The following is an 18,830-nucleotide window of genomic DNA, read 5'->3' as shown; positions in this document are numbered from 1 at the left end:
TTGAACCCTTTATCTGCCAGTTGGCTTGGCTGTGCTACTTGGTCAAAGACTATACCTTGTTTGTACAAATATGTGCAAGAGATCCAACAGGGGCTTGGCCGTAGAGTGTGGAAGATTGAAATAATCCAGCTTCCCTCCTGGAGACACTACTCAAAGCACATGCCATACTTCCAGTTGGTTAGTGTCGTCATCTTCATATACAAAAAGCAGTTCATTACCAAATATTAGAGACAGCAGCTGGGTTTTAGACAAATACATTGCCTGTTATTCTTGTTTAGACCATGGCCAACTAATTTGACATAAGGTCCAAAAGAAGTCTTTGTTTCAAAATATACATCCTTCCAATATTGCCAAATTAGGTTTTTCCCTTCACATATTTAGTTAGGGAGTTAACTGTGCTTTGCAAGTATATTTTTTTCCTCTTTTGCTGCATTGGATCATAGCCAGACTCTCTAAAGTAAAAATGTGCATGTATGCATGCATTATTTCCTACAAAATGTTAATGAACACAGCTATTCAAAGTATTAGTCCCCATAGGTTTAGAAGGGCTACACTGGAAAAGTTATAGTGTTATTTTCAAAATTCCCTCAGTTATAGAAAAAGATTTTTAAAAGTTAATTTAGTGAGCATAGGCTCACGACAAACTGTAAATGAATGCTTATTAAGCCCAGTGACTTGCAAATAATCCTTTTGACAGACTGGTAAGAATTCCAAGATTGTTTCTAGAATATATCAACATTGTTCATTTAAACAGATCTGATTAGAATATAGCTAAAACATGACAAAAAGGTAATTTATAGAACGAAACAGCCACTCACTCATGATATTAGTGATTTGATTCTACCTGCTGAATGAGATATAAACTATAGACATACAAGATACAGATATTCTATTGTAGAAGGAGTTGGGATGCCCCCCTGACTATTTAGAGATATCTGAGGGTAGGATTTATGGTGTTCTAATTCTAGTCAGATTCTAGTCTTCATCACCCCAGCATGAAAAGAACTTTGGTTATCTCTGTCAAGATGGTATCTGAGACTGGGAGTAAAGTTTAACAGTCTTTAGAATATCCCTTGCTTGCAAAAGGATTTCATAAACCTTGGCTAGATTACTTGATTGCCTAGAAGCAGATGCACATGAAAGACTGCCCTTGATAGTTGAGGAGATCATTTGGCTTACAAATTGGGCACATTCCACGGTTGTGCATAAAACTCCACTTGGAAGTGAGAATGTTCATGAGCAATGTTAATGTAAGAACCTCCTGGTAATCCTAGCACCTCTGCCCCTGTTCCAATCAAGCACAGGATGCACCTGCAGGCCCTTGACTTTCTCCAGCTATAATTATTCACCTGGGACCCAGAGCTGCCGATGATACACAGCTGGAAGAATAAAATAGGCCAAAGGACAAACAGCCCCATTCCTATGAGCAGAATATATTTCATTGTTCTTGGTGGATAGTGTTACTGCCTCAAACTCCACGTCCAACAAGATCCTTGTTTGCTGTGACTTTGATAGCCTTCCTATATGATAAACTTCCCTAAATTAAAGTGCATATTAATTCATTCAACAATGATTTGTTGAAGATGCACTATGAGCTAGCCACATGCAATGGCTACCTGACTCTATCACTCATCTCACCAGACCTTATAGATTGTTATACCAATGCTAGTCCTGACTATGGCTATCGCCCTCCAAATATGCCTAAATAAACTCAAAATTTCTGGTCCTATCCTTATTTACTCTGTCTGTATTCTGAATACTACAGTCCAGTGCTGCAAAGACTTTTTCCTAGAAAAGTATTTCTATATTTGTGTATCCAAAATCAATTATGACAAAGAACGTGGATCCCTTTGACATGTTAACACCCAAAACATCTGGATAATAAATTTTACTTAGCATCCTAGAAGCACATCACTCATTTGAGAACATTTGCTTCTCATTTCAGTCCTGTCCCTTTAAGATGAACTAAAGGTGAAGAGCTTATGGTGGTTGGCCAGAGCAGGAAGAGAGCTCTCAAAGCCACCATGTCAGATGTCCCAGAAACTCTAGGATGCCAAGTAGTGATCCAGGAATGACGCAGATGCCACAGCTTAAAAAATGCACTTCAGCTTTATGTAGACAGCCAAGAAAATCTCATGAATAGCCACAGCTGTTGCTCACAAAGAGGTGCAAGATGGGTAGAGCAAAAGCAACAACATGATGTAAATAAGGTTAACAGCAAGGCCTGAAAATTGTCTTAAAATTGAAAGGCAGTTCAGGGACACTGCTTTTCTAGGCAACACTAATGAGCCTTCTTATGTGCTAAATCATGCTGACAAAACTCATCTGAGGAACCAGAAAATAGAGCACAATGCAGAGACCACAATAGAAGGAAGAGGACTGCCACAGTGGTCATCATGGGCATGCTGTTCTAGTGAAAAGAGAAGTTATGAAGAAGACAACCAAACTATTTATGGAAGAATGTTCTTGTTGTCATACCTGTCCTTCCTTGTTTTTAAGTCTAATTTTAATCTTGTTCATCATCAGGTAGTCATTTCTGTTTACAGCCCAGTTCTTCCGAATCTGTGCTGAATACTATTCTAACCCTTAACTTCTAAACTGAAAAGACTGTGTAACCTTGGTGATTATTAGATACTTGGTTCCTACTATAGTATATGTGTGTGTATGATGTCTGATCATGAGGAAGAATATAAGAAAATGCAACATGCACATCACTTGCCACACAGTAGACATTTATTAAATATTTAATGACCAAAAAATTGAAAGATCAAAGAAATAAAACAATCTGTTTTTGTGGGTTGAAGTGAAGTGAATTCAATTAAAAATAATTAAGAAGTCAAAGTTTGTTGAATGGATTTTATTTTATAAAACAAAGTATATTTTTCCTAGAAAAGTATTTTTATTTCATAAAACAGAGTATATTTATCATAACTTGCAGGAAATGCCACTATCAAAAGGTCAAAGAAAAAACATGAAGAAAAAAATATGCAGGTAAAATTAACTTGTATTTATGAGATGCCAGATATTTAAATGAAACAATGAAAATGTTGGTATCCTATCTGTCTGACATTTGGCATCATTCAACTGGATATTTGTAAAAGGAAGTAAAAATTCATGTATTCATCCTTACGGCACATCTGCTGACTTTAAAGTATTCCATTTTGCTATCACAGAGATTTTGAACCCAAAATCTCTGTAATAGCTAACTGGAATATTTAAAAAATATTTTAATTTTCTTCCTAATGAATTCCCTTAAAATACCCTCCTACCATACTGCATTTTCCCCTATGTAATGGGTTTTGTATCAATATATACAATTTTCTAAATAAAACGATCTTTATTACTGCACAGTCTTGAGTCACATGGGCCAAATAATTGGTAATAAAGATGTAAAATGAAATATTCGATCCCTGATAATCCAATGATATTAGCACGGGCTTAATATTAATTTGCATACTCCAAATAATCAGTTACTTTGGATTATTGGGTATGTGTGATGAAAATTATTGTAAATTAACCCAATAAATTGTATCATTTCTTACAGAGATGATAAAAGATGTTCATCTTTTACCTTCCCAAATGGATAGTTTAGCCACTTGTTCATCTGGGAACTAGTGACATTTTCCTCAGTAGCATATTTCATCTAGTTATTTTACATGAACAGGTAAGAAGTCAGATTTTTCAACATGAATTACTGTATAAAAGAGCAGAGGGTAATTGACCACATTTTCATGAGTACTCTATAACAATGGTTAGAACAAGTTGGAATTTCTCATTTTGAAGGTACGTCTGAATAAGAGTGTGTAGTACTTTTATTTTTTTATTAATTTTTATTTTTTTTGCATTACAATTCTTATTACACATATAGAGGAGTGTGTAGTACTTTTAAACAGGCTAGTATAATTATGTAAATATACATCTTGGAAATAAATATGCATATTTACTCATCAAGGAGCATTTCTCTAATTTACTGTGAAAATATGAAAGTCAATTAAGACTCACACATATAGCCATTTAATAGTAACAATAAGACCCAAATAAAAGATCTTCAAAATTTTTATATTACACCTATCACTATAAAAATAAAACAAAATCATGAACTTCTCTTCTTTTCTGTAAGACCATTTTTGTTAAGACCATTAACCCAAAGAAGGGGGGAAAAACACAAGCAAAATTTCTCTCTTGATTTCAGTATGACAAAAATTCAGTTTTGAATTGCCTTTTAATAATGATTTGCAAATTGTAGTTTTTCAAAAAATGTGGGTCAGGAACAATGGTGCATGCCTGTAATCCTATAATCCCAATGACTCCAGAGGCTAAAACAGGAGTATCACAAGTTTGAGGCCAGCCTCAGCAATTTAAAGAGGCCATAAGTTACTTAGTGAGACCCTATAAAATAAAATTAAATTAATAGGGCTGGTGATGTGGGGATGTAGCTAAGTGGTAATGTTTCTGTAGGCTCAATCCCCAGTACCAAAAAAATAAAATAAAATAAATAATAAAAATTAAAATGTAGGCTTACCTAAGGCATTTTACACGTTTACAAGGCTCACAGTAGTCTGTAGGGTTGAAGGCTTTATAAGAAGCAATATGTCATGATTTCTTATTGGTGTTGATTGAAAACATGGTAATTTGTTCTATTGAAAAAAACTGAAACATTGGTTGTCCAAAGACATAAGGCTCAGTTCAATTCTTTGTTGATACATCATAAAAAATATTTCCAAAAGTCATGAAAAACAAATAGAAAAGTATAACACATAGTCTAAATTTGTATCCTTTGTTTCTTGCATGTTTATTTTCTTTTTAAAATTTTTTAAAAATAATTTCATTTTATTAATTTTTATGAGGTGCTGAGGATCAAATCCAGTGCCTTACACATATGAGATGAGCACTGTACCACTGAGCCATGACCTCAGCTCCATGTTTGTTTTCTTGGTGGCAGCAATGGTTAAAAATGATCTGTACATACATGTGAATTTTCTAGACAAAAACATGGAATTGATTTTTTTTAATTTTTTGAGTTATTAGGGATCAAAGCCAGGGCTTTGTACATACTAAGCATGCTCTACCACTGTGCTACATCCTCAGCTCTTTTTATTTTATTTTGAGACATGGTCATGCTAACTTGCCCATGCTAGCCTTGAACTTATGATCCTCTTGCCTTAGCCTCCCAGATAGCTGGGATTAAAACACAGAATTTATTCTTAATTTATTTCTGACTAAGGGAAAGGCATTAACAGAAATAATTTTATTTCCTAACCAAATAATGCCTTCTTATTAAACTTTTCTGGAAATTATTTCAAACAAAGCACTGCAAAAATAAAATTATTTCAAAAAATACATATATCCTTTACCTAGATTCACCTATTAATATTTAATCCTTTTTTTTCTCTTTATTGACAGATAAATTGTTTTTTCTAAATTATTTGAGGGTAAGTTGCATATATCATGGCCTTTTACATCTAAATATTTCAGTTCATATTTCTAAAGAATAGGGATATTCTTGCCAGGTGCAGTAGCTCAGGCCTGTATACCAATGACTAGGGAAACTGAGGCAAGAGGATTGCAAGTTCAAAGCCAGCTTCAGCAATTTACATAGGCCCTAACCAATTTAGTGAGACCCTGTCTCAAAATAAACAATAAAAAGGGCTGGGGGTGAAGTTAAGTGACCCTGGGTTCAACCTCTGGTGCCCACTCCAAAAAAAGAATAGGGATATTCTTTTACATAATTATAAATAAATATTTTAATTGAACAATAGGAGACAACTTACCATCAGTAGTTTCGTCACCTCCAAAACGCTGTCTATAGAAGAGCATCAGTTCAATGTTGTAGCATTTGTAGATGATCACCAGCAGTATAAAGAGGAGGAAGATTGCTCCCAAGCCCCCTGCAAGCTCAATTTTGTAGATTAAATCTGAAGCAAACAGAATCAACAGGAAAAGGTAATTAAACCAGCGATACTTGGGATTTTCCCAGATTTCTAGTTTGTGTGTAAAATTTATTACCCCTTTGTATTTTCTTTCAAAAATATTCTTGCTTAATGCTTTACTCTTGATATATCTGTATGAGTCAAATCTTTGTAAAATTAATTATTTTCTAAAAATTTGACTGATTTGTTTTTATTTATTTTTATTTTTTTATTTTTAGTTATACATGGCAGTCAAGTATAATTTAACTCATTTAAACAAACATGGAGTACATCTTATTCTAATTAGGATTGCAGTCTTGTGGTTGTACATGATGTGAGATTCACTGTGGTATATTCATATATTTACATAGGAATTTTAGGTCAGAAATATTCCCCTTTCATATTTCTTTCTGATTTGCTATTAAAGGTCACAAGTCTATCTAAAATGGAATAGTCACTCCCAATTTATATTGTTTTCATATATATATACTATTGCTTTAACTGTATTTCAGGGAACTGTTAAAGCTGTGTTGTTCTGGTTTCAGGGCCTATGTTTTCTTGTTTTTTGCTAGATTATCTCATTGGCTTAGCAAGATTACCATCTTGAACTTCTCAGGCCACAGGCCCTATTCTTCTGAAGGAGAACAACGTCATAAAATTACTTTCAGAATCAAATAAAATCTAATAAGGATGAAATATTAAACTGTTTCACTTAACCCCAGTAGGGCATAATCTAATACAAGGTAAGCAGAGGAAATTACCTTACCCATTTCCCCTACTTATTTGAATAAATGACCATAATATATATGTGATATAATACGCACTGTGGAATTAAAAGAGAATGAGAAATACTGGCTAATCACTTAGCCTCTTTGACTAACACCAGGTTACACCTGTATTAGGCTGCTCCAGTGGATATCCCTAGAACTCTGAGAGTTGGGATAATCAAATCAACACATAATAGAAGGAAACAGAATGTCTCCCTGGATCCGGGAACAGTGAATTACCCATAGATTAGTTAGCGATATTAACAAATCTAAAGAATGTATCATCAAAAGAGGGAATGCTACCATGGAATTTAGGGAAATGGAAAATCAAGAGAATTTAGAATGTGAGTTCAGCACTGTAAAGAGAAGAAATGCTAAATCTGAGAGACATGAGAGCAGAAATATATTTTAACTGAGGACAAGAACATTTAGTGGTCTCATCATAATTCAATGAAATTGCTTAAAGATTATCTGACCTCCTTTTAATCTAATTCATAATTACCAAGTGGCTATTCTATTACTAATTTAGCTCTCCAAGTAATGAGAAACTGGGAAAGGGAATGACATTCTGGTTTATACATCAGTTGTTTTTGAGTTTCGTTTGCATTGGTCAGTCTCTCTGGATGGATCAATTCTGGAGCACTGTCAAAATTAAATTACTGGCCATGTCAATATGTCACTCTTGAAAATCAGATAGTCAATATTTCTCTGTGAATCTCCTTGTCTTTTCATATGATCATTGCTTAAAAAAATTAATCAGGACCAATACAATTAAGATTGATTTACCATGTTATACTTTGTAAAAAGAAAAGCATATAGCATATACAGGGAATATAATACTTTATAGATAAAAATTTTATCCAGTCTATTATCTACTGTGTAAATAATCCTACAGCACAAAAAAATATTCAAACCTGTAGATGAAGAATTTGAAATGGTAGTATAAGTCACTTATCCAAGGTCATGTACCTAAAAGAAGTGGCCAATATAGGACATGAGCCAAGGTCTCCTAACTTGAAATTGAAGTTTTATTATACCACAGCTTTACATGCTCTATTCTGAATGTAAGCACAGAAATACTACCTAATTTTCCATAGACTGTTGGTAGTACTTCCTGAATATCATGTGACTTGTGAATTTTGACTTCTTTTGACCTTTTAGTTCCAAGGTGAAAAGATAAACTACAATTTATCAGACAGAATGAAAGAACTAGGTAGCTCTCAGAAACATCAATGGGGGGAGGTACTACAGAATCTTGTAGCTGTAGCAGGGGAGAAAGGATGGGATACCTGGAGTCCATTTTATAAAAAATATGTTAGGTTTTGTGTGGAGAAAGGGAATTTAGTCTTGTAAAGGAAGTGGAGTGAGAGAGGAGATGATGGTGGCCAGCCAATAAGGAATATCATGGAGTGGAAATATAAAAATCACAAAGGTCACCTTTTTTGAGCAAAGATTGAGAGAGAAGAATGAAGAAAGGAAGAGAGTGGGACTGGTATGATGTACAAACTATATCAATTAGGAATATTATGAGGGGACATGTAATGAGCAGTGATAGAAAATTGGAATCTATCTGTTGCAAAAGGAGTTCATTTTGGATATTAAGCAAATTTTAATTTGAAAAAATAATTCCCACCACAAATTAGCTCTGCTTCTTCTCCTCTACACTGCCTACCTCTATGTGGGAGATAAACCAAGCTTGCTCAAAGAGACCTCTGTAGAGATGCAAATCACCAATCTTTATTTGTTTTCTTACTGTCTTACATCAGTTATGAATAATTAATAGCCAGTGTTATGTTGAAAGCAATACAATTTTGTGTTACTCTGAAAATCAGTTTCTCTTTCATTTTAGGGCATTAATTGACTTAATCCAAAATGTTTTTATCCTGTTATGTTTATTTTATGATATAAATGCTATTCTCTCTTTCTTCCTCTTTCTCCTACACCTGCCCACCCCCCTCACATTTTTCTCTCTGGTCAGAACAGCGTTAACTGTTTTCAAAGTCACTTAATGGGGATTTTACCACCAATTTCTGTTATTTACAGAGTAGAATTTATATTAGGTAGATGGGAAAATTCAGCAGCAGAAACAATTTATGCTCCCAAGAAGCAGACACTTTATTCAGCAGTAAATTTATGGAAGAAAACTATGGTGTGAAAAGTACCTTTGTGATCTTGGAGTCCATTTTATAAGAAAAAGTCTTTGAAAAGTATTACATAATGATGGGTGTTTAAGTTGAAAACTATGGACCTAGGCTCCGAGACTCAACCTGTATTCTTTGATCAGGCAGTCACATCAAAAGGGAAACATCTATCCTATAATCAGAGGGGAGAATTGCCATCACCCAAATAACACCTGGCTTTTCTTTTGTCTTCTGTTTTCAATTGCCATTTTGTATCTCAGCAGGAGCTATATTTCTAGGGACATTCCCTGACAGTGAAGCTGAAAGTCATTTTATTTGGGCTGTACTTGTATACTGTTCATGAGGATAGCTGTAGTTGGAACAGCAAATATTTATGGGATGGGATTGTAACTTTTTCTAGGCACCCAAAGTACAAGTATAGTTTTTTTTTTTTAAATCTTCTTACTTTGAACCTACCTATTTCTTTACCATGAATACAAACATCAGATACTACAGAATGGAACAAATAGCACCTGAAGCCAATAGACCGGAGAGAAAGAGGGCTGGGAATGTTTGAACTTGCTCTTCTGACTTATAATTTGGGAGGCAGGTTAGGAGATCCTAACCTGAGGACTTTTTCCTGTTATGTGAATGTTCATGTCCTCTCAAAATTCGTATGTTGAAACCCAACCCCCAAAGTTATAGCAATAAAATATGGGGCCCTTGGGAGGCGATTAGGTCATGAGGGCTCCACTTTTATGAGTGGTATTAGTGCTCTTATAAAGGAGGTCTGGGGTTGAGGCTCAGTGGCAGAGCACTTACCTAGCATGTGTGAGGCACTAGGTTTGATACTTTGCACCACATTAAAAATAAAACAAATAAAATAAAGACATTCTGTCCATCTACAACTACAAAAAGTTAAAAAAAAATAAAGGAAGTCTGAGGGAACTTGTTACCTCTTTTGCCATGTGAGAACACATAAAATGCACCATCCCATCTCTGAGGAAAGGGTCCTTGCCAGACACCAGATATGCTGGTACCTTAATTTTGAATATCTCAGCCTCCAGAATTACAAGCAATACATTTGGTTATTTATATATTACTCAGTCTAATGCATTTTGCTGTAGCAATCAAATGAACTAAGTCAGAAATTGGTACTGAGAAGAAGGATGCTACTGTAACAAATACCTAAAAATGTGGAAGTGCTTTTGGGTAATGGATAGAGTTTTGAGGTCCATTGCTATGAAAGGAGCCTTGAGAGATTTTGGGGAGGGCTTAGAATAATAGTTCTGTAGGGAAAGCCTCAATATTCTTAGATATTACCTAAGTGGTGTTGATTTGAATATTGGCAGAAATATGGGTTGTAAAGGCCATTATGATATTCTCTTATATAAAAAAGATGACTGGATACTTACCACACATGAATCTAACAGTGCCTTAATTTTGGACATTACAGCCTTCAGAGCTGTGGGAAATAAAGTTTCTGTTCTTTATAAATTACTTGATCTTAGGTAAATTATATGGCAACCTGAATACACTAAGAAAACTTTCTGTATACTTTGAAGAGTCAGGGCATAACAAGAAGACTGAAATGAAAAGAGGTACAGTGATACGTATCTGTTTTGTGGTAAAGATCTTTTTTTCTTTGCAGAGAATGAGGAATAATTATGAGAATTTCTTTAGCTTAAGATCAGAGTCTCGGCATACCAAAAAAGAAAAAAACATTTAGGACAGACCTTATACCGAAGTATAGTTGTACTTACTGACTAATGTTTCATCTAAGAATAAGAAAGTGGTAAGTGTAGGTTGAAGATGCATAGGTAAAGGGCATCTTGTTTTTACAAAATCTGACCCTGTTAATTGGGTATGTTGGACATGAGTTTTCATTTTTCAAAAGGCCTTTTTAAGTTTATGAATGGATTAATTACTTTTCTTCTCATATTGATCACTTAGAAAATTTAAGATGTTTGACTTACAGATCATTAAGAAGTTATTGTTCCATAAAAAGCCATATTCATACTCTAGTTAGGAAATCTATAGTCAACAAGATCAGTCTATGCTGAGATAAAACCAAAAAGATATAACTCCAAAGGATATGTCTGAAGTTTCTCAAGACAACCAAAACTTTGGTCTGACTAAAATAATTAGGGTAGAATCATATGGATTTTTGCTCTTCTTTGGGGTTCTACCATATTTTTGAGAGCTGCTAATAAGACTAAATGAGAAAAGATTAACTGTATCCTTTTGCAAGGATGAAAAAGTGAAAAAATAATAATAAATATTACCTAGAATGGAGAGGGTAAACTGGTGTACTGAGAGTGAAAAATTGTTTTGTTGGAGTTTACAATGTTTCAAAAATGAATATTAATACTTAAAAATGAAAATGTTTACTAATCAGCCTTTCAGCGTCTTGAAAACTTTCAAGCTCTCATATACATGAACCCACATTCTAGTAAGCATGGTAAAAATCTTCTAGAACCCCTTTAAAGCAAGAGATGTTTTCTTTAATCTATGTTTTCTTTTTTTGTTTTTTAATCTGGCTGTTTAAAAAACATTCTCTACCTGCCAAGTCCCCGAGGACTTTGAGTTTTCAATATGAAACATGGAAAGTATAGGTGGACATGGTGGGACACAAGTGTAATCCCAGTGGCACAGGAGACTGAGGTAGGAGGATTGCAAATATCAAGCCAGGATGGCCAATTTAGGAATATTCTTCTCAAAACAAACAAATAAACAAAAGAGGGCTGAAGATATAGCTCAGAGGTAGAATGCTCCTAGGATTAATCCCCAACACTACACACACACAAATAAGAGAATAAAAACTTGGAAAGTAAAAATTTTTGAAAGGAAAACATGTATTTTGGTAAACCAGGGAAGACGGTAGTTAAGACAAGAGCACAGATAAAATCTTCTCTGTATTAATCCTTTTATCTTTCTCTTACCCCCACTGTCCTGGTCCTCTGTGAGGAGAGTTTTCATCCAACTAATATTTTTGAGCACTTATTGTGTTTTATATACTAGTGGTAAAATGATAAATGAGACTGGTAAAGTCCCTGTTCTCATGCTGTTTACTTTGTAGCGGGGTAAGAAGAAAAGAAGCCAACAAATATGTAATTATAATATCAAATATAATGAAACAATAAAAAGAAATCAGACATGTTAGAGAAAAAAGAAAATTAAGCTAATTATATTTCATATATGGTGGCCAGGGAAGACCTAATGAGTAGGTAATATATAAGAAGACAACTGTGTGAAATAAGGGAGTGAGTCATGGAGATAGCTGAGGAAAGAGTGTTTCTGGAAGAGGAAATAGCCTGTGTGAAGTATTTGAGGTGGGACTGTACTTAATGAGCATGAGAAATAGAAAGGGGGCTAGTGTGTATGATGATTAAGACAGAGTGTTGTAGAAAGTAAGAGGAAAAATAAGTAGATTGTGAAGTGCCTTATAGGTCATAGTTCAGGTTTGGGATTTCATTCAATTTGTGCTGGTCCATCAGAATACAGTGGGGGCAGTGATGGAAGTGATCAGATTCTGTATAGGCTTTGAAAGTAGAGCCATGGGATTTTTTTGATGGGCTCAATACAGGATGTGGGTAGAGAAAAGGTAAAGTGAAGAATGACTTCACAAATTTTGGCCTGAGCAACCAGAAGGATGGTGATGGAGATAAAGAAGGAGACTGAAGGATGAGATTTGTAGAGGGGAGAAATTAGAAATCTTGTTTGGGGAAAGCAAAATTTGATATGGCTACTAGATCTCAAAATGGCATAGTTGACCAGACAAATTGATATACAAGTTTGGGGTTCAGGTGAGAAATCCTGGCTAGTGATATAAATATTGGAGTTTTCATCATATATGGTAAGCAAAAACATGATGGAGGCTGAATGAAATTACCTGGCCAATGAGCAAAGAGACCTGAAACCTGGGAACCCCAATATTTAAATACTAGAAAGATGAGAATTGATATCATCAATTATTCATAATTTTAGATAGGTTTTCTTGTAGAAACTATAGGAGGTAGCAGAGTTTTACAGAGTGTCTTATTTGACAGAGTCAGATTTCTAGAAATTTTATGGACTGTTGTTTGTTGTTTTACTTATTAAAGAGTGATGACTTTATTTGAAAACTAATATAAGACTATGCCTGTCTCCACTGGCTAAATTATAGTACCCTCAATATTTTTCTTAATAGGCGGTTTCTAATTGTAACACTATATATATCTTTTATGAATTTTTTATTAATATTTAATGTATGGCTTTATTTGCATTCTCACCTCCACAAAGACTACAAACTCCACAAGACTTGTGGGATATCTATTTTATTCAGCAGTCTATTCTTCACAGTAAGCATGGTGCTTGCTATACATGAATCCTCAATGACAAAATATAATTTTAATTATTTATTTGACCAGAATATATTCAAGGTACCTATTAGTGGCCAGACACTGCCTAAATTGCTAAAGGTACAGAAGTACAGCAGCATCTCTGGCTTGGAGAATCTCTGAACATGAAATAAGACTGAAATGGACAGGAATGAAGTGATCTTTGCTATAAGGTACCTGGACATGGTCAGTGCCTGCCCTTCATGTAGGTGGACTAAGTGGTTTCCTAATGCATAGGATAACATAGGAGAAATTATGCAAGTTTCATATAATAAAAAATTATTTAGGCATAATAAATTTCACATCCATCATATCATTATCATTTGAACTCAAAGTAACTCAAGAAGGTAGATATTATAACCCCTATTTTACAGATGAGAAAGCTAATATTCAGGAATCATAATCAGACAAAAAATCCGACTGAACCATATGGCTGAACCTGGATCTCCTGACTTTACTTTCTGTATTAGACTCATTTATACTTAAGTACTCCTTTATTTTAAGAAAGAATCAAGTACAATAGAATTAAGAAATGGTGCTAGAGAGAGAGAAGCATTATTCTTGGAATAATGACACTTCTCATTTTCTTCCAGAGCTTCTGGTCATGCTCAAGAATTAAGGCTGGCTGGAAAATAGAAATTCCATCCTGGCCAGGATGTACAAATGGTGACCTTGCTGATTGAATTGTTCTATTGCTCTATAGCCTAGGCAACAAGAACACTGATTGAGAACATTTGTTCTGCTACATTTACAAAACTTTTGCCAGATGCACACACAAAGTATTTAGCCTCTTGCAGTAATCAAGAGTCATAGCAAGGTAAGAGCCAATTTAGAAACTTCTTTAGCTGCTGAGATTGATCTTAGGTCTGTAAATTTAGAGTTTCTTTTCTTTGTCCTTTATAAACATTTTATCCAGTCTAGATCTGATTCTAGATAGGGATTTCCATAAATGCCAAATTATTTAGAAATATATTGACCTATGAAAGGCCTCTTAACACCAGGTTATATTACAAAATATAGCTTATAAACTTTATGTTATAATTGAAAGGTTATAGGACACTATTAATTATTTTATTTAAGTTTTATTCAGAAAATAAACAAGCAACTTTGTTTTTCATGCGGTTTTCAAATTTTTCATACAATTCCTATCATTATATTTAAATAACATAAGATATATGAAGGTGAAATACAGACAAAATATTGAATGAATCTGTGGATTCCATTTAATGTAACATGAATATAATCAGGTACATTTCATCTCAATTGATTTAACATATAATAAGGCTTAGTTTACTTATTTATTTCCTAGTGATACTGAAGATCATAGGCATTTTATGTACATGAGAAATATTGTTCCTTGAAGACACAAAATGATTAACAGAAATTGATACTCTATGATGCAATAAAGCCAGAAAACATACAAGTTTAAACTATTAAACACACAACTTTAAACTATTTGTGACTAAACAAAAAAGTTATAGCTATAAAAATAAGTACCCTTTTTACGCAGAAGAACACTGGCGTGTTTCCGTCCATTTCGGTTTTCTACATGGCAGGTGTAATTAGCCAGGTCAGCCTCCACCACTGAATCAAAAATGAGTGCCAACTCAACTTCTTTTTCTCCAAGATGCTCTTTGAGGAGTCTGAAATAAAGACAGTATTCTTGTTTTAATAAGTTTGTATTGGGTAGAAAGCATCCATGTAGTCTACAAATTGTTACACAATCCTCCCATCATAAGTCTCTGATGGCCACAGAGAGTTCTGCCTGGATTTATTTGTATGTGGACCCTCAAATAAGAAAATACAAAAGTGTACCTTGACTGAAGGACAAATAAGAAAGAAAAGTGAGGAACTCAGTAATACAAAATATTAGCATGATAAATGAAGCCAACATGGTTTCTGTGGCAAAAAGATGGAATATTAGCTTCCATATTCTAAACTGATTTTATGAGAACTAATTGGATACTTTTATATTATGATATGAAGGAAAAACAAATTTTTAGAAGTATAGGTTTTGTTATTAGAGGTCACAGTTTTAGGCAGTAAATGGTTGCCATATGAAAAGTAAACCAAAGATGTTTAATGGCCTTCAATTTTCAAATATCAGTGAGAAGCTTTTTCTCTTCTTTTCTCTTGCTTGTTATTTAATGCACTAATGTGGCAGGCTCCCTAATCTCCCCAGTGATGCTCATCCCACCTCTACCTTGGCCCTGATTTCTCCAGACAATGCTCCACAATCACCCTTCTGCTTTGCCAACTCATGGGAAGTAACATGCTTTATGTAACATTCAGGTATTTGCTTTCTCAAATGAAGTTGCAAAGGGTCTATAATAGCCAGGAATAGTTATTCTTTGGAGAGAACTTGATTTTCCAGAACTCTTTTTTAAGGGGTGCAGCTTTTGATTATTGAAGTGTTATATTCTTACTAGCAATGTATTACCTCCTGAGCAAGATGAAACTGGGTACCCTACTGCCTTTTCTTTATTCTGCTGCTTTTTTCCAAAGAGGGAGACAATCATGTGACAAAGTTCTGGCAATCCTGCATTTTGGTTCTAGTACATGTCCTTACATACACAGATTTGTAAGAATAAAATATTTCATATGAAATGGGGAACCAAAAGTAATTCTTTTCTGTTGTTGTTTTGTGCTGTCTTGCCCTTCATTTATTTATTAATTTTTATGTGTTCTCTTTAGTTACACATGACAGTAGAATGTATTTTTCTTATCTTCATTGTGGACATATGAATATGAGCTTAGGAAGGAACCCTGAGTTACCAGTACTGTGCATAAGTTGGAAAAGGCAATTGTGCTCAGGAAAAATCTGGGTTCTAAATACAGGCCTCTCATTGAAACTCAAGCTGGATCCTTAAAAAATCATTAACTAAATTTTGCTTTGATTTAACTCATATTTAAGTTGGAGAAAAAAAACTCATATGCTTAATTTTGTTGTGAGAATGAAATGGGTTAAAGTGATTTGAAAAGTAAATAGCACTCTACAAATGCAAAGGAATGTTACTGAATATAAACATTTCATTATCTGAAGGTAGATTATTTAGATTTTGACTTATACAAAAATATTTGTATTTATACTTATTGATATTTCGGGTTGACTTGGCTTAATATCTTCTGGCTTTTGAGAAAAGGAAGGGCTTAAAGTAGGGTTGGTGGAAGAGAGTTTCCAGAGTCTGAGAATCTCCAGTGAAATCTTAAGCCCAAATTTTATTTATAGTAGACATGCTTTTAAAATTAACTCTGTTTCTGTTCTCTTCCAACAGTGTCCATGCCTGAGAGTTTAGAATACTAGCATTTGTAGTTCAAGTAAGTCTTCTCTTGTCCATGACATTTATGTACTGTCACTGTACATAAAGCAAGTATAAGGTTTTCTTAACTGATTTTTTTGAGACAGAGTCTCACTAAGTTGCTTACGGCCTCGCTAAGATGATGAGGGTGATCTTGAACTTGTGATCCTCCTGTCTAGCCTTCTGAGCTGCTGAAATCTTAACTGAATATTTGAAAGTACATTTTACTGTTAGTCTTTCTGATAAGTGTTTTTCTTTCTAACTAAAGTTATAGTTTCCCCTTTCTATATTTTTTCCTCAAGGAAAAATTGGGAATTTACTATCTTCAGGTTTACATTGATTTGCTCCCTCCATTTCCTCCCTACTACTGATAAATCTCACCATATTCAATTATTTTAGCTCTATATAACCTGCAATGGATAACCCTCCTGTAGTTCCAGAAGCTGCTTAGGCACCACAAATTCAGTTTGATTTAAAGCTTCACAGGGAAGTCAGCCACAACCTCTGCCAAACACAGGGCCGAAAGCTGATCTTGTTCCTCACGACCAAACCTTTCCCTCTGTGTTTCTAATGCAGTTTCCAAAAACAGCTCTTCACAAGCTACAGAAAGAATTTGGAGAGAGGATTTGAAAAATGATCCTTGGTCCATCTATTAATATATATGAGGTGTCTTAATTATCAGCTCTTAAAAACCTAGAGGTGACTTGCTTTTTTGGAATTAAATAGCAGGTTGGTGTTTATGTGTACAAATCACTCTGCAGAGCAGTCACAATTTCCTACCAAATATTGATATATAACAATCCATCAATGATTCTTTGTCAGATTCTAATAAGTGTCTAGCTATGGGTGAGATATTTGGTATAAGAGAAATGTAAACTTTAAAAATCCTGGTCTCTTACTCCATTAAGCTTTAAAATTCAAATGAGTAGATAAAAGTAAAACAGTTGAAAACATAGGAAAAGTGAAGTAAAGCAGGGTGATACAGTCATGCTTATAAAAGAATTTCAAAGGAGGAAGATACTGTCTAAATTAGTTACAAAAGATTTAGGAAACTGGGTAGACAAAAGGAAAAGTGGGGAGTTTTCTGTAAGAGAAGATAGGAGCATGTTTTTGCAAAACGCATGAAAGAGAAACACTAAAGAAATGGGTTTTGAATGGGGGATACAAGTGAGGGAATCCTGGGATGTATTTCAAATGACTTCAGAAATATCTCATTAAAAGGCTTTACATAGGGTGGGGAGGGATGAGCCACACACATTTGAATTTATTTTATTTTTCAAAAATATTTTTGTAGTTGTAGATGGACAGAATGTCTTTATTTTATTTGTTTATTTTTATGTGACGCTGAGGATCAAACCCAGTGCCTCGCATGTGCTAAGCAAGTGCTCTCCTCTGAGCTACAGCACCAGCCCTTGAGTTTATTTTAAACAGCTTCTTTAGGGTATAATTTATATACTAAAAATTTGCACATATGTACTTGACACAGTTTGGTGAGTTTTGGACACATGAATATATCCATGGGGATGATATGACAATGAAATAGTCCAATAATTAATATTTAAAGCAACTTAATGTAGTAGTGAACAAGGGAAAATAATTATTTATTTAATGTAGTAGTGAGGGGACAGAAATTGCTACTTTCAAAAGTAAGTTTAGGGGCTGGGATTGTAGTTTAGTGGTAGAGCACTTGCCTAGCATGTGAGAGGCACTGGGTTAGATCCTCAGCACCACATAAAAATAAATAAATAAATAAAACAAAATAAAGATATTGTGTTTATGTGAGAAAGAGAGTGACAATTTCCATACCCTTTCTAGTATTAGTTTTTAACCAATTGTTCTAACTAGAGTGTGGAAATTGTCACTCCCTTCCTCACACAAAAATATATTGAACTAATGGAAAATTATCAACTCTTCTTAGATTCATTAGGTAATTGAAGTCACAGGACAAACTCCTGCCCAGTGTGTACTTGTATTAAAATCTCAAGAGTTTGTGCCAGTACCAGCAGAAACACTTGGATTACAATAGAATGCAATGAGTTCATGTACTGACACATCATATTGTATTTCATTAATATGTACCATGTTTATGTTTTTATGCATAAGTTAGGACAATTTTTTTAAAAATGAAATTGATTAATTTCTAGAGGCTCATTGTGGTTGAACTTAAGAATTAAAAACTCCATGGTACATAATCTTAGAGACCTCACACTTTCATAAGTTTTGCCTAGAGCCTAGAGGAGCAGAACCAGTTCTCAGGGTGAAAATTAGATAAAGGTCCCCTTATGCTTCAGGCAGGTAGAAAGGAAAAGGTAATCATTTAAAAAATGAGCCCAGAACATTCTGTTCTCCTTTTCAA

General features: G+C 34.3%; 1 protein-coding gene across 1 annotated transcript in view; it reads right to left on the bottom strand.

Annotated features, from left to right (window-relative positions):
• Window positions 1-18,830, bottom strand: part of IL1RAPL2 (interleukin 1 receptor accessory protein like 2) — a gene marked incomplete at both ends in the record, with an annotated part of 1,059,270 nt that overhangs the window by 12,496 nt on the left and 1,027,944 nt on the right. The window contains 2 exons of the mRNA XM_081278297.1: window positions 5,772-5,915; window positions 14,673-14,818. Coding sequence (XP_081134423.1) covers window positions 5,772-5,915; window positions 14,673-14,818 — 290 coding nt within the window. The remainder of the gene's footprint in view (window positions 1-5,771; window positions 5,916-14,672; window positions 14,819-18,830) is intronic.

The sequence above is a fragment of the Spermophilus citellus genome (genome assembly GCF_964194105.1).
Source record: "Spermophilus citellus genome assembly, chromosome: X".
In the NCBI taxonomy this organism is placed as follows: Eukaryota; Metazoa; Chordata; class Mammalia; order Rodentia; family Sciuridae; genus Spermophilus; species Spermophilus citellus.
The sequence above is the reverse complement of the archived record's forward strand: the minus strand, read 5'-3'. Positions and strand labels throughout refer to the sequence as shown.